The 16,652-nt window shown below is 45.1% G+C and overlaps 1 protein-coding gene across 5 annotated transcripts in view; it reads right to left on the bottom strand.

The window, feature by feature from the left end:
- The window catches only part of Prdm1 (PR domain containing 1, with ZNF domain), a 91,385-nt gene that overhangs the window by 14,723 nt on the left and 60,010 nt on the right, over positions 1-16,652 (bottom strand). For 2 of the 5 annotated variants that reach the window (XM_006512503.3, XM_011243109.2), the window contains exon 2: positions 4,729-4,974. In XM_006512503.3, coding sequence (XP_006512566.1) covers positions 4,729-4,914 — 186 coding nt within the window. In that variant the 5' untranslated portion in view covers positions 4,915-4,974. Of the gene's footprint in view, positions 1-4,728; positions 4,975-5,084; positions 5,164-5,227; positions 6,361-6,570; positions 6,853-16,652 lie in introns of those variants that run through there. The other 3 variants (XM_006512505.2, NM_007548.4, XM_006512502.4) reach the window with 3 other exon arrangements.

The following is a 16,652-nucleotide window of genomic DNA, read 5'->3' on the forward strand; positions in this document are numbered from 1 at the left end:
ATTAGCAGCTGATAATTTCAACATATCCACTTTAAAGCAGTAATTTTAAGAAAGGCACTCGACTGGTTCATCAACTTTGTTTTAAATTATAGCCTCCTGCGCACAGTTTCTTGGGAGTCAGAGCTTGATTACCAACAAGGAGCAGTACAATGAGGTCACAGCTTCCCTTCCAGATTGCCATTCTCTCTACAGAAGAGACGCTTGGTTTTCACCTACCGATTTTAACGCTAACAAAACACATTGTCCTGTGGCCAAAAGGAAGTTATTTAGAATCTTGGGGGGGGGGGGGGGGAGAAAAAGAAAGAAGGTACAAGCTATCTAGGACCTTTTAGGCACAACTATGGAGTTGGCACTGTAGCTGTTTAAGTCAGTGTTTGGAGCGCCTGCCATCTTTAACCTTACAAATGCAACTCAACAGACAAGTCATGTGAATGAGAGAAAAAGGAGTAACCAGAAATTCTGGGGTGGCTTCAAGTCCCAGCCACTCTGAGGCAGAGGCAAGAGATTATTGAGTCCAAGGTCAGTCTGGGAAATATAACCAGACCAAAATGCAATATTAGATTGTTTTTATGAGTACAATAGGACCTTGATATTTAAAATTCCTACTATACACAGAGCTGAAGAACACGAGGAAATTCACACTGATAGGTAAACAGAGACACACAATTCAGCATTCTGAGGTTAGAGGAACCCTGTAGCTTCGAAATCACCTGTCTCACTAGGTGTGGTGTGGTGCATGCCTCTAATCATAGCATGCAGGAAGATCAGCAGCTTGTGGCCTGCATTCCGACTACAGACATCTCAAGATTCTATCTCAGAAAAAAGAACATCAAATAAACCACCTATAGCCATCTCAAGTTCAGCATGCTAACAACACACAATAAACACCTTCACGTCTAATCCATGTCTGATTCCTTAATCAAAGAAGACATAGAAACTGCGGCTCTAAGGTTATGGTGATTGTGGGGTGTCTTAGGATGGGGGTAAGAGCCAGGGTTGTTCTTAATGGAAAGCAGGAAACTGATCCAGATGAGTGTCTTAGCCCAACCCATCTTCCTAACCCATTGTTTACAGTGCCCTACCCTAGGAACAAGCAGAGGGCACAGAGAAACTTGACCTGTGCTTTGAGTTGCACACTGCTAAAAAGACCAAGAGTGTGCTCACCTAACTGAGGAAAGAAACTTCACTGGAACTGACCAGGGTCCTAAAGAATTACTCCTGGGGACTGGCTGCTGTGTGCCTTCCCTACACCCATCAGGAAGAGAAAGAGGCCTCCTTAGGCTGCCCATGCTTCAGCCCCACGGAAGCTCTTCATGGCTTGCTTGACTTGCGGAGCCGACCCCTCTGCCACCTGGGCACATCTGTCTCTGTCAGTGGCTTTGGCTATAGGACACAAACTGGAGCTCAGAGACAAAAAGCAGAGCTTCTTTTTAACTTTAGAAAAGAAAGATTCCTACAGTGCAGGATGGAGTGAGTGGGAGTGGGAGTACAGAATGAAAGTCGGATGATAAGGGCAGCATAGGTCTGTTTGTTTGCTTTCAAAACAAACAGCCATTTAGAGAGTGTTCGATATAGGAGCCCAGTAGAAAGCAGGGGGATTTGAAAGGAGACACTATTCAGTTCCAAAAGTGGCCTGAGTTTCCTCACTTCAAATTAAGGTTACTTTAATTACTTGCTGTTTTTCCCCTCCCCAAATCTCGCCCAACAATTAGATTTCCTTTCCTGTATTTTTACTATAAGGGTATAGACCGAGATATCAAGTCTGTACTTCAGTCCAGTTTTCAAAGGAATTAGCAGGTGTTTTTGAAAGGTCTCCTGCTTCGTGTTATCTTTATGTGAAGGGAGATGTGGTGGCACTCTGGCACATACTACCAAATAAAAAAGTCCGGAGGTGGAATTGCATGTTGTGCTGAGATTCCATACAGATGGCTCAATTTAATAATGGACTTCAATCAGAATGGACACCATGTCCCTAGATCTGCCTGATGTTTGTCACCACTCAACTTCAGACCAGAGTCAGAGGAGCCACACAGTGCCTGAGGACAAGCCACCTCAGCTGACAGCAGAAAGTTGTCCTGGATACTGCTCTCCCAATGTCAAAACTGATTTTTTTTTAATGCAGTCAAATATTCAGAGATTATTTCAGGAGGACGAGGGGGAAATCCCACGGAAGAAGAACCCACCCGGTTAAACGTTCTAAAAGTTTTGAAGAGTGTGCTTGTACTTGGTTTTAGATCTGGAAATAGGAAGTAAGAATGATCAAACGGCCCCAATAAAAGAACAGAATGATTCTGAGCCAGAGCTAAAAATTGATGTTAAGATCAGAAATACAGTTTGCATGTTTTGTTTTTAAATCAAGGGGGTGGGGGTGGGGGTGGGAAGGTGCTGACACATAGCACAAATTCATAATGAAAAATGATCTTGTTTTTTTTTTTTTTAAAAAAAAAGTCCCCAGGATGTCAGCACACAGTACATAAAGTAACAGCTTTTGCTATTTTAATGAAAACATTTAAAGATGGGCAAGCCAGATCAGTCAGATAAAAGCTACACGTAGAAAGGCCTTTCCCTGTTTCTACAGCTCATGGAACTCACAGAACTAACTGAACAATGGTAATGTAAACACTTCCTCCATCCTAGATGCTTCTGGCCTGGAACTGGTTTGCAGCTATCACACCCTCAATGGCTCAATTCTGTCCTTCTCTTTCACCACCCCAAGGGACCTGTCCCAAAGTTCAAAACAGAAGGCGCTGGAGAGAAGGGAAAAACAGGCCCACATTTTGGTGTATGCTTAGGATAGGATGATGCTTAAATTTTGTTTCCTGGTGGCTTTCATGATTGAGGACCGAAGAGGTGCTACCACAACGATTTGACTTTTCTTTCGGTAAAACATAGAGTAGGCTCAAAGAACCCTGACTTTCTGTGTGTTGTGAAGGGCACCCTGTCAGAAACACAAGAGCTGCCTCTTTCTGGTTGCTTAACATACAGAGATGGGAAGGAATTCAGCAGAAAAGAAACAGAATCAAACAGGCTTAGTGAAAAGCTGTGCCTGAATTATGCTAAGATAAATAAAGCCACAGTGACACCAAGAGGGACCAGAGTAGCATGATCTAGAAACACCTGGAGCAATCAGAGAACTTTGCTCCCAGTCTGGGCCTGGCTGTAACTCTAGCCTTCGGGGAAGTTGACTATCTGAACCTTGAACTAAATGATCTAATAGCATAACTCCGTTCAGCCATAGTTTTCAGTAGAACAACAAAAATTGAAAAACTTTATAGGGCTGAGCTGAGAAGGACTCTGAAGGAGAACAGAGCCGATGACAAAAAACCAGGAGTCTTTATTTCTATCCCAACAGGCTACAGAGACAACAGGACATGAATGGCCCTTTTTGAAGGGACCAATATTTAGGCAAATCTGATGGGGGGAGAACACACTACACCTTTTAAAGCCACAGCCAGACCTCAAATACCCAAACAAACGCCACATTGACTCCACGGGTTACATACTCAGAGGCTTTCTGTTGAGAAGAACATTGTTTTCAGAAAGAGGTATAATTAAGGGTGACCTCTGGGGTTACAATTTTTTTTGGTGGTATTTATACACAAACTACAATTTAAAATTTGCTTTTCATAAAACAAATAAGTCTCCCATCAGAAATAGAACAAAGAGTGGAGCTTTAGTGAAACACAAGGTAGAATTCCTCTCTTTAAGTTTAGCTCTCGGTCTTTGCCACCTCCCTCCTTCCCCCCCCAAACCCTGAACTGAGACACACAAACAGGAAAGAGACAGTGTTTCCCCAACTCTGGAGTTTCTTTCCCATGTTGTCGCTTAGGGAAGGAGGAAAGTGACCTGGCACTTTCATAATGCATAGTCCTAGGAGCAAATCTGGAATCCTTACAACACAGAATCCCTCCTTTCACTGCTCCCCAAAGACAGCAAGGATCAGAAACCACAGCACTGTGGGCAATGGTGATGGTGGGAAGTCTCCTGAGGGCTAGCCTCAGCAACTTAAGCCATCAGGAGAGCAACTGCAGCAGCCAGATTCTCAGAGCAAGGAGTTATTTTGCAAATCACTTCACAGCCGACTCTAATTGTTATATAAACACAAATCAGGTGCTCCTCAGGTGTTCTGTGTCTTTGATACAAAGAGTGTACCCACTTCAGAAGCCATAAAACATGGACCTGCCGGCCTGGCCCAGGCCAGGGAGCTGCCACAGGTAAAGGGTGGTTAGTGAAGTCATCCTGACAGAGGACACTTTTACGTGACCCTCTTCCTGGTTAATGCCATCTCTTCAGTTCATAAACACGTCAAGGTTTTGAGAATAATTTTAGAAACCCAGCTAATAAAGCTGGCTCGTTAAAAGAATAAAGCCATCTCATGAGCAGAGGAAAAACTTCTTTTTCTAAGGAAGTTTCTTTCCTTTAAAACTGTCATCCAAGAGGGCCAGGGGGTGAAGCACTGAGCCCTTTACCATGCTGCCCACCAGTGCTGCCAGTTAGCTTTCCCAAGACATGTCAACTTGCCAAAAAATTTAACTGTTTACTAATTAGTATAGGACAGCTGAAGGGAGGAAGAAATGAATAGGAATTGGTTTGAAGAGAAAGCAAGGAAAACAGCCACTGGAGCGATCAATTATTTGCCAATGCATATAAATTCTCACGGTTCTCAGAGATAGTAGTAGGAGAGCTGGCCCAATTGCCAGTCAGACTTCAAGAAGGCAGCCGGCTTACCTCTTTGCTGTTGTTGGCAGCATACTTGAAAAGCAGGTTCCTTGGTAAGGATGCCTCGGCTTGAACAGAAGTACCCCCGTCAGCGCCGGAATCCCAGGGGTGGTCGTTCACTATGTATGTACACTTCTCTTCAAACTCGGCCTCTGTCCACAAAGTCATATCAGCGTCCTCCATGTCCATTTTCATGATCCCAGTCTCTGCCAGTCCTTGAAACTTCACGGAGCCGGAGCTAGACTTGGGGGCAGCCTGGAAGAGAAGGGAAAGGCTTTTAATCCCCATTGTCCGGCGCTCCTGTGCCTCCCTCTTAGAGGCTATGACTAACACGGTGCTCTGAAGACTTTAAAAGCTTGGAGTACTTGTACAGTTGAGTAAGAGTCCAAAGCCGTGTAAAGTAGACTGCCTTGAAGAAGCACGGTTTTAAAATGCAGCCTTTGGCTGAAAAAAAAAAAAAAAGCGTATATGTATATGTTAACCTCATCGGGAGAGAAAGAACAGCTACCTTTGAACAATCCTTGGCTTTATCACTCAAGGCAGAAATGTGTTGTGGGCGCTGCTGCGTCCTGTGTCCCGGGACGCCCGGGGTCATGGCCGCCAGACCCTCAGAGCTGTGGAAAAGCTGTCTCAGAGAAGTGTCACAAACAAGGGGAGGAAGAGGCAGGGGCGCTGCCTGCGTCTGAATGAAGCTAAAAATGGAAAACACGTGTGGTGCAGGAGCGGAACCCAGTCTGCCTTTTCCAAATGGGGAAAACTGAACTTTCCCACCAGCTCCCTAGCGAAGCAACTTTCAAAACAACTAGGTCCCCTCCCTCTGCCGCGCGCGCGCGCGCGTTCAGTCTCTTTCATCCTCCAGCAGGCAAGCCTGAGAGGGGTTGCATCCTGCCAGCATCCTTGAGTACCAGCCTTCCCGAGCTCCCATGGACCACAGGAAAAGAAAAATTGGGGAAGAGGGAAACACCCAGCAGTTTTGTTTGTTTTTTTAATCCGTGGGCATCTCGAGCCAGATAGAAAAATTAAAAACAAAACATATTAAAAAAAAAGTCAATAGAATTCCCTGAAGAGAATTCCTTTAGGAGCCCTCAGCCACAAATAGCACTTTCTATTTAAATGTGAAAGTGCATGAATTCCCAGAAGTCACTGAAGTGGCACAGTTTACTGTAACTAAAGTTATACAGAAGACTTGGGGATCCTCCTCTTATCTGCCCTCGGAAAAAGTCCTTTCCAAAGAGGAAAAGCAAGAAAGATAAAACAGCCTCTGCAACGTATTCCCACATAGACGCCGCAGATAAAAATTAGGAATAAGGATAACCATGTTAGAACGCGCGCTTGTGAAAATGTAAACACAGTACAGCGGGAGTCCCTCTCCGGAGCTGGTCTTTACAATTCGTCCCTAGATAGGACGCTCCGAGAAGGGGAAAGATGCTTACTTGTCCTTGTCCCGGGTACAACTTAAACTATCTCATTCTTATTTAGTTCCAACATGTAAGGTCATGTGGAACAAACGATGTTAAATACAAGTGAAAACCTAAGTCAACCCGGGATAGTTACAGTAATGTAAAGGCAGCGAGTGGCGAAGCGGACAAGAACCACTACTGAAATTTCAGTGAATTGACAATTATGTCTAGAACTGAAAGGGTTAATGATTCATACGGAGGAAAAAAGTCTTCTAAATGTTTGACAGTGCTCCGCGTACTAAAACAGAAGCGCTGGTTTCTACTGAGGCTTCATTCTTTTTTTTTTTTTAAAAGGGGGAGGGGGGAGAAAAGAAAAGTTAAAAAAAAAAGGAAGAAAGAAAAAGGGATAAAAGGTTTCAAATCGTATTAAAGACAGAATCTGGTTCCTTACCAAGGTCGTACCCACACGTTTTTCCAAGAGAAGATCCAACATCTGAGATAAGCCTCTCTCATGTCCACCCAGTCCACATCCTCCCGCGTCCCTGCCGGGCTGAGCAGTACTGACGCGCACCTCGGCGGTCCCTCCTTTTCTACGGCCGCGGGCCGGGCTCGCTCCGGGCGGACAGGTGCTGCGCGCTGCTCTTGCGTCTCCGCGACACTGGAGGGCCGAGTGTCACTGCAGCAGTGTCTGTGCGAGCGAGCGAGTGAGCGAGCGACTGACTACTCTTCCCCCTCCCTGCCCTGCCGCAGACTTCTTTACCAATACTGACGGTCTGATTCACTCCTACCAGCCGCCGCGATGGGGGCGTGGCCGCACCTGGCCAGCCCAGCCGTGCAGCGTGGGGTTCAGGGCTTCCCCCCACCGACTGCGACCCGCGGCAGCTTCCTCTGTTTGCAAATGGATTTCAACAAGGACTGGGAATCTTCTTACTTCCCTTTGCAGGCGCTTGCCCTCCATGTTTACCCACACTACGATTGTATTCTAAGTCCTCCGGATCGCTAGCTTCCTGTCGCGGCAGAGCGGGGCGGGGTGGGGGACTCCTCCTCAAAAGAAAACCCTAGTCACCTAAACTCGGTGTCTCAATTACAGGATCCGACGTACTTCGAAGGAAAGAGCTAAAGTATTTTGGCAGCACATGCAATACAATTTCGCTGTGTAGTCCTGGAGTCATTGCCAATGAAATAAATATTCTAAGGCGGTTCTCCTCTAGTATTAAACGTATAGGATTTCATTTCTCCTGCTAACTGAATACATTCAGCTTAGGTAGACCTAACTTCCTCCTTTCGACCATTTGGAAATAGGGAAACAGGAAAAAGTTATAATCATATATACTGGTTTTGTTGTCCCTGCCTCTCATGCCCAAACCCACAGCCAGGCTTCCGAGCGTGTGCGTACAATGGAGAGTAGGAATGCTTCCCAGTTAAAAAGGGGATGTTGGGCTGGGGGCAGTGAGTGGAAAGCTGTTGGAGGCAGTAATTAGTGGGGCTCGTTCTGAGCCTGGCCGGCTTTTCCTTCAGCCCCAGTCTGTCTTCTGGAGAAGGAAGGACATCCTGTGATGATGGCATACAATGTCCTGTTTGTTTATTATTAAGAGCGTGGACCTTGCATTCCTGCTTCTCATTACAAAACAAACCAGATGCGGTACTTCCTTCAATGGTCTTTTGCCTTCAGCAGGGATCCTCCAATTCACAGAAACAATGCTGCTAAGGGCCCATTTATAGCCAGCATCCCATCACAGCGACTTTTTAGATCACAGAAACTCAAGTCTTCCCCTTATCTTGCTTGCCTCATCGCAGGTTCCCCTCACCCCCACCCCCATTTTTAAAAATCATCTCTCCCAAAAGTTTACGATGTGGTATCTTTTCTAGTATTCTAAACACACGGGGCATACACACCCACCCACATCCAGATCCACACCCACATTCACACACCCAGACCCAACCTAATGATACCAACTTAGTCATACAATGAAGTGGACATTTGAGTATTTGTTTACAGGAAGAAATGAAACACAGCAAAACAAAAGCCCAACTCAATCATAAAGACAGGCTTGTTCTTCTGTTTTCCTTTCAAGAAACTTTCCCAGAAAAATTTTTTTGGGGGGGAGGGGTGTGTGGAAGGTATCACAGAAAATGATATGTGCATCTAAAAAATCCTTCTACAATTTATGTAGTTCGGAACAATCAAATTTATACCGGGGACAAGAGTAGAATACACTGGGGGGGGGGGGGGGGGTTGTAGGTCCACCTGTTATTTCATTTTCTGCCAGAGGGGGCGCTAGCACCAAGAAGAAACAGGCTGTTAGCTTGCTCTTGTGCCAGGGCTATATACAGAGAAACCCTGTCTCCAAAAACCAAAAAAAAAAAAAAAAAAAAAACCCAAAAAAACCAAACCAAAACAAAACAAAAAAACCCGAATGAACAATTCTTAAGAGTTCTCAGAAAGGTCCAAGTGATAATTAAACAAAAGAAATCCAGCCTCCTGCAGAGGGTTTATTAACCGATGCTGAGTCAGCACCACTATGGACAGAAAAACAATGTAGTCATCTCAGGGTCTGGCCTGCTGCTAGCTGTCTCCACTGCACAGCAGTTAACACGGTTTACCCTGCTTTCCTTTCATGAAAAACTTTGCTCTTGGGGCACAGATACCATGTAAGTGTCAGTGATTCCACCACTGTGGTGTAAAGAAAGAAGCAAAGGGTGGCAGTCAGAGTGGGAAGAGGGCTATTTTAAGCCAAATGTTTGCTTTAATGACTGGAAGATGCCTGTGAATCAACTCATGGTTAATTAATATCAGCCTGGGCTCACCTTCCGAGGTGGCGAAATAGGCTTGAGTCTAGGGAGGACGCAAACATCAAATATCAGTGTGAGGCTCATCCAGGCAACCCTAAAATTAGTTCCAGGTGTTCCAGCTGTGCTGGACAAAGCCATAGGTGAAACCATCAGGAAACAAAAAAACAAAAAACCAAAAAACCAAAAAAAAAAAAAAAAAGGGATAGAGCATCATTGGAGTATAATATCCTTGAAGTATTTGCTCCAGGACAAACGAACACGAGATGAGGGGGAAACAAAACAAACAGTTCCAGGCCAAGTTCTGATGCTGACGGTGGTAGTTAAGGAGAGATAGTGGTATAAGCTAAGATGAAGGGCAAATTCATATTATAGCACTTAGGTAGCGTCCAGAGCAGAACAGCTAAGCAGGGCCTGACTGTGGGCTGAGCGCCACCCAGCACCCTCCAAAGGCTGGAGCCCCGCACTCCCGGATGTGGACACTAAAGCTAGGAGACCAGGAGGTGCTAGTGCCTGTGCACAGCACAAAGAACTGAAGTGGCCATGGTCTGGAATCCTAAGTATTAAAATATTCCTTCTAGGAGCTGGAGAGATGGCTCAGTGGGTAAGAACACTGACTGTTTGTTCTTCTGAAGGCCCTGAGTTCAATTCCCAGCAACCACATGGTGGCTCACAACCATCTGATGCCCTCTTCTGGGGTGTCTGAACACAGCTACAGTGTACTTACTTACATATAATAAATAAATCTTTTTTTTTTTTTTTTTGTTTTTTCGAGACAGGGTTTCTCTGTATAGTCTTGGCTGTCCTGGAACTCACTCTGTAGACCAGGCTGGCCTCGAACTTAGAAATCCGCCTGCCTCTGCCTCCCAAGTGCTGGGATTAAAGGCGTGCGCCACCACCGCCCGGCAATAAATAAATCTTTTAAAAAATATTTCTTCTAAGCAACACGCTGGATACAGTTTTGGTCGGTTTTTTTTTTTGTTGTTGTTGTTGTTGTTTTTTGTTTTGTTTTTTCATTTTCTCCAGTGTCAGGACACCCCAATCTCAGCAGCTGTCTTCATTCATCTGTGAAATGGTAGCCCATCACAATCCCAATAGCTATGTTCTCTGAAAGCCCCGTCCCTTTCTTTTGATGCATCAGCAAACCCACCATTCGTTCAGTTTCAGCTCCTGGGCCAGGTTCCCCGCCCCTTTAGTCTTTGGGTAGGTTGGGAATCACTCTGTAGGCGGCCAGATGACTATGAGCAAAACGACTATAGTAGCTGCTATTGCGGCACGGAGGGAACCTGAGCACCAAATCTGGAGACTGGACTCCACTTGGGCTTAAAAAAGTTTTTTTCCCCTAAGGAAAGTAAGAAAAAAAAAAAAGGGATAAAATATGCTCAAGATGAAACGGGTTTTCATTTTCTAATTCAACTCCTGCTATAGCCAAACAAGGTCAATGACAGGCTAACCACATCAATAGATCACCCCCCACCCTCTTCCCCACTCCCTACTCACCCACCCACCCTCAACCCCCCACACCCATTTCCCACTTCCTGTAAGCTAGGCATCTTCATGCTGGTAAACATTTGGGGACCAACTGTAAGCCTGAGCCTTAGAGAGGGGCACTGTGGCTTCGAAGCCCTCCCACATGTCTCAAAGCCGGGCTGAGAACTGGAGGGGCACTTGGCTTTTAAACTTTAACAGCCTTTTCAACTCTAGTCAACCGGGCTTGGCTTCTCTGGGCTGCCTTCCATTTTTAAAAGCCGGACAAGAAGAGCAAGTTATGTGTGTGAGTGAGAGAGAATGTATGTATGACACATGCTGTGTTACAACGCCGCGTGTGTGTCATGGGTGTGATATGTGTATGATATGTTTCAATGGTGTGTTAAATCAATCTAAAAATAGCATAAGCTTCCTTTGCGTGACACATAACTCACCCCTCCCCCCAACTAGGACAAACATTGTCAGGGCCTAGACTTGGGAATGGTGATCCTAGCGGCCTGTGGGATGGTAGAGGATGATGTCACTGTTTTGACTTCCTAAAGAAGAGAAACAAAGATTAAGTAAATTAAAGCAGAGCTCTCTTCTCGTAATGTAACAAAGATAAGCACTCTCCTAAGGTCGGTAAAAACTTTCAAGATGGCTGCCATGTCAGGATGCCTCAGCATATTTTGGTCCTGTCACAGTTCTGGTTTTATCTGATTATCCACATACTTTTAAGTTATTTATTCAGTTGAACATCCACCAACTTAACAAATAGTGCCAACAGTAACCATCGTGTCCCTGGCAAACGGGGAAAACCACTGTGGGTTTCTAAGATCTGATTGCCTTTCTAACTATGTTTTTATTATAGTGATTCAGACATGAGAGGGATCTTAACTCCTGAAAAAGGCTGTGGGAAAAGCAATCATTTCTGAACCCAGAAGACATCTATCCTGAATTTGGTGGGAAAAGGAATGAGCCTGAACTAAGACGAGCCAGGGCAGGGATGCTTAGGGAGAGAGAGGCAGCAGGGCAGGTGCACGCTCATGGGCACTTTCCTTGAAAAATCTTCTCTCAGAGTCTGAGGGAGGAAGGATAGCTTCCACATCAGTGAGAGCCTGGGACCAAAGTACACCTCTCTCTTTCAGTGAGAGGAGAGGCCTCACAGCAAGGAGAAAGGCTCACAGTGGAGAGAAAAAGACATCGGTGTACACAAAGCCTTGGGCTCAATTCCTAGCACAGCACAAAGCAAACAAAGTAACATACGCCTATAATCTCCACCTGGGGGTGTTGAGGCAGGAAGATAAAAAATTGAAGGTCATTTTCAGCTACAAAGCAGGTTAGCCTAGCATAGAGGCTCTGTCATGGAGGCAAAAGGGTGTGTGTGTGTGTGTGTGTGTGTGTGTGTGTGTGTGATGACTACGCCTCATCCTTTCTAAGGGAAGATTGCAGATGGTAGAGGATGTGTCTCTGTGTGTGTATGCATGCATTTGCTTGATAGTACATATGTGCACTCAATTTCTCCAGGAGTTAGAAGCAGATAAAGAGAACTAAAGAAGTAGTCATGAGTTCTAGAATCACTGACCCCTGTCCCACACATAAATTCTGCTCCAAGGGGTGTAGTTCTTTACCTGAGCTGAATATCAGATTTAAGACAAAACCCCATTTCCCTGCCAGGTAAGCTGTGGACCAGCTTTGCAGAAGCTTAGGACGCACATGCTTCCTGGCTCTGCTCATGGTGACAAGATCTCACCTGCAACCATGACCCTTGGGGGATGGCAGCTCACCGGCATGCCTACTGCCTAGGAAAACAACCTTACAACTTGTGGAGGCCAAAACTCAAGAGTTCCGACTATCACACCAAGCTTAGAGAGCAGGAAGGAAGTCCTTTTACGTTAGGCCTGGAGTCTGGAGACAACTGACTAGTTCTTCAAATACTGCCTTTCCCACCTGAGAGGCTGAGGGGTAATAGAGGAAACAGAGAACAATAGTATTACAATAACAGGCCTCGTCCAATAGACACCTTATCTTCTGAAAAAACCTTTCTACTATTGGCTGCATATAAGCCTGATAACCCTTTTAACAGGAAGAGAGTGAGGGGGCTTTGACCCATCAGCCCTGACAAAGAGAGTGGGAGATTCTGAAGCCATCAGCCTGGACTTATCTGCTCACCATCTACAGCCCATTGTTTCCTGAAAGGGCCTACCAGGGAAGCTAGGTGCCTATTAATGTTCAATAGCCATCTTCCTTCCCCGTGAAGGTGCACCTGTGGGGACCTTAGAATGGGATCCACCACAGAGAAAGTAACAGCTTGGTGTTTGTAGGTAGGCTTCCCAGAGCTCCTTTGAAAAGAGCAGACACTGGTTTTTAGGAGAGCTAAGCCCACAACGGAGGGCCATTAAAAGTATTAGAGTGTACACTGCCACCAGGATCCTCCAGAGGAGAGCTGGGCTCTGACAATAGACAATTAAAGCTGATAAATCCAAGCTACTTGCTGCAGGTCTAATTCCTCCTAATTGTATTCAGGGATGAAGCAAGCTTGTCTAATCTCCCAAGTACCTGACCTATTTCCGAAACGATCTTCCCAGCCTTCCGTTTCTTCCCATCTGGACCCTGTTCCCTCTTCTACGATGCCCCTCTTCCCCCTGGCCTGAATGTGAAGGAGGACAGTAAAGGGTGGTGGGAAGAGGGCAGAGGCTGCATTCAAATCAGTGTCTCGGAGGGCCCCGTCACTGCACTAATAGGTAACAGCTAAACATGCTTTTGGGCTGGTCAGCGATTACACTGCATTTTGCTTTAGTAGGTTCAACAAGTGGCACGAAGCACTCCTAGGATCCCACTGCCAGCTCCCAAGCGTGCATGGTCCCAATGATTCTGCATATAGCTGAAGTCTCACTGATTGTGCTAATAGCCGCTGCTCAGAGCAAAGGTTCGCTTCATCCAGCATTCCAATGAGTTCTGCCCAACAAGAGCATTTGGAATGCCAGAGAACCTTAGAGACCCACTCAAAGCTCAGCTTTTGTGTCGACTTTGTATTTGCATGGTGGGAAGTTAAATTGAAATAAGGTCAGAGTGCAGTGTATACATATGTGAAGATACCACAATAAAACCCATTATCCGGTGCAGTTGATGTGTACTGATACAAACAGACAAGAAGAGAGAGTTCACCCGAGAAGCCTCAATTCTGAGGCGGATAAGGTGCTTGCTTTCTTTGCCTGCTGTGTCAGCAAACACCAAAAGAACGAGTCTTCGGGCTGCAATTACTTTGGAGAAAGTCTTTTTCAGTGCTTGCGAAACAAGGCTCCTTCAGTGCCCTTCCTATATGCGTCGGGTCATGAAACAGGCTTGAGGCTTCCCTTTTCGTATAAATTTAAAACTGTGCCTCATTTCTACAGTGACCCTGTTGGAAAATCACCAAGAGCCCACCTCTGGCTGAGGACACGTGAGCAACAGGAGGCGAAAACTCACAGCAACCCGAATCTGTCTCTAGGGAGTAAGGGCAAAATATTGCAGATAACTCTCTCGTTTACTCTGCGGCAGTCTGAGCAAGCCGAGTGAGTGACAGGCAGCCCCCAGCAGGGGCTCAACTGATAAACTGTGTCAAACTCCAACCATTTGTCAGCACCAGAGAGGGGAGAACAAGCTGAAAGATGGACTCAGGAAACAGATTTATCTGGTGCAACACATTAACTAGTCTAAAAACCAGTAGATAAAAGTAAACGCATTTATCCCCACAAGAAGAGAACTAATCTTGTCGGGGCCGCTGCGTAACTGGATGGTCTTCAAGCTCTCACCGCCTCGGGTGACTGACTCCGTTGCTTCTTGATGTTCTTTCCAGAATATGGTTAAACAAACCAAAGATTTATTTCTCTGTGGACCAGACTTTCATTAACAATTAGTTTGCACTAATATAAAAGGTTTCTGCCAGACTTGAAGAAAGAATTCTTCGTTCTCTAAAGTAGAAGTTTTCCAAAACTGTAAAAATTAACGTGGTTAAACAACAACAACAACAACAACAACAACATATGAACTTAAACCTCAAACTGTCATGCACAGTAAATGTACATTTTGCTTCATATTATTCCGAACATTCTTAGAAGCATTTTTAATTTCAGAAGTTCCCATACAGAGGCAAGACAGAGGCCACTAAACTATCTAAATTACTACAAGCCTTCAAAGTTGGCTGAAGCCAACACAAGGCACAGAAGCAAACACAGGTTTCCAGGCCAGACTGTGCCTGGAACAGAGCTGTTGGTCCCCGTCCCCGTGCTGGCTGCTTTTGTTTTATTCAAGCTTCACCAGGACATTTACTAGTAAATGAGATTATCTGTGCTCCTCTACCTGTTGTGAGCAGTCATGGCTATTGAACACTTACTACTCAGCTCAGTATGTATTAATGTCTGTATTAACATAGGTCTGTATCAATGTCTGCTGAGCAGATTAAAAGTGGTTCTCGGATCCTATCTGAAAACGAAGCACTGAAACAGGCTCTGAAGACACCTGTACTAAAGAAACCGTATTGTAGGGCACAAAGTCCACAGTCATAGAATTTAGGAAGTATTTCAGGGCAGAAGCCATCAACATAAGGGTATACTTCTGACCCCAGCACTTGAAAACACATTCTTTCATTAAAAACAGGGCCTCACCATGTAACTCTAGCTAGCCTAGATCTCAGTATGTAGACCAGGTCTTGAACCCACAGAGATATGCCTGCGTTTGTCTTGAAAGTGCTGGGATTAACGGTGTGCACCACCATGCCAGGCCTAATGCTAGTAGACCTGGCAGGCACAGATGCTCTCTGCTTCTTGTTGGGGGCTGCTCAGTTCACTCTCACCTGTAAGTACCCCCCCCCCAACCCTGGAATTCTTTCTGAAAGCTTTCCTGCCAGTCTTAGGCCCTACTTTCCCTCTGTAGCCACTTCACCCCACAGCAATTAGGTAAAGCTAGAGAAATCAACCAATCAGACTCCTCGTTCCTTATTGGGCTGATAATTCTGATTGCCAAATTGTTTTGGATGTGCAGAGAAGTTTAAAAGCAAAGTAAGTAAGTAAGCCATGTGGCCGCCTTGCATCTGTTCTATTTGTTTATGTGTGCAGCTTGATGAAGTAGACTAAGATTACACTTTGCTCAGTGTTAGGGTTTCCTCACATAATACTACTTTGTACCTAGTTTGGATTAGTGCTCAGAGTTTTAAACTGTTAGAGACAAAGGCCTCCTTATTTTCTGCTAGTAAGTAAAAAGAGAGAGAGAGAGAGAGAGAGAGAGAGAGAGAGAGAGAGAGAAAAGCTCTGCAGGTGTTTGTAAAAGGAAGACAGAGAAAAATATAATCAATATGCCCATTTCCCCAAATGGCTTCTATACAAAATATAGTGCTTAAAGTTTCACCGCTGCTGTCTCTGTAAATTCTTGAAGCGGTATTTCTGTGTTCACTTTTAATTTAATGTCCATGTAGCGTGATACATCAGTGTTGGTGTGGAGTTTTATATACACTAACTTTTCTTTTAGTGATTCCTATGGTAGTCTTATGCCAGCCAGCTTTCTTAAAATTTGGAACGGGAGTGTGGTGCCTCAAAGAAGCAGCTCTCTGCATTGCCACCCAAAACTGAACCATCTGCATTCAACTAGGGGCAAGGCCCCTTCCTCTGTAAGTCCTGCCGAGCATCTGATGATGGCAAAAGAGATCAGCGTGTTAAATCCAGAGAAGCAACCACAATAGCATCCCAGGGCCAACGACAAAACCAGGGACATGTTGTGGTTACCATAAGGGACTGCCCAAGAAGCCATTGTTGCTAAATATTACATTTGTATTTTATCCAGAATACTGGATATAGAAAGACATTCCTTTCAAAATGTATACATCTACTTAAGTCTGAGCAGAAACTATGGCAAAAATATTATCTCTGCTCCCAGAAATATAATTCAGTATAGGAGAATTAGGAGTTTTGAGAATTATTTTCTTTGAAAATGAAGCTGCTGAGAGTTGATAACAAACTGTTCTTCCTTTCAAATGTGGTTACTACTTTTTCTAAGGTCTTAAGCATGCTCCATGAGAGTATTACCATCAGGCTACAATGGGCGGGAGAGGGAGGGAGAGAGAGAGAGAGAGAGAGAGAGAGAGAGAGAGAGAGAGAGAGAGAGAGAGAGAGAGAGAGAGAGAGAGAGAGAGAGATTGGAGAGATTGGAGAGATTGGAGAGACAGGAGAACTGATGAACTGATGTCAGATGTTTTGTGTTTTCCCGGTCTCTTACAAGAGCTGTGGATTTCTCTGGGCATCG

Source organism: Mus musculus, chromosome 10 (genome assembly GCF_000001635.26).
Source record: "Mus musculus strain C57BL/6J chromosome 10, GRCm38.p6 C57BL/6J".
Classification (NCBI taxonomy): Eukaryota; Metazoa; Chordata; class Mammalia; order Rodentia; family Muridae; genus Mus; species Mus musculus.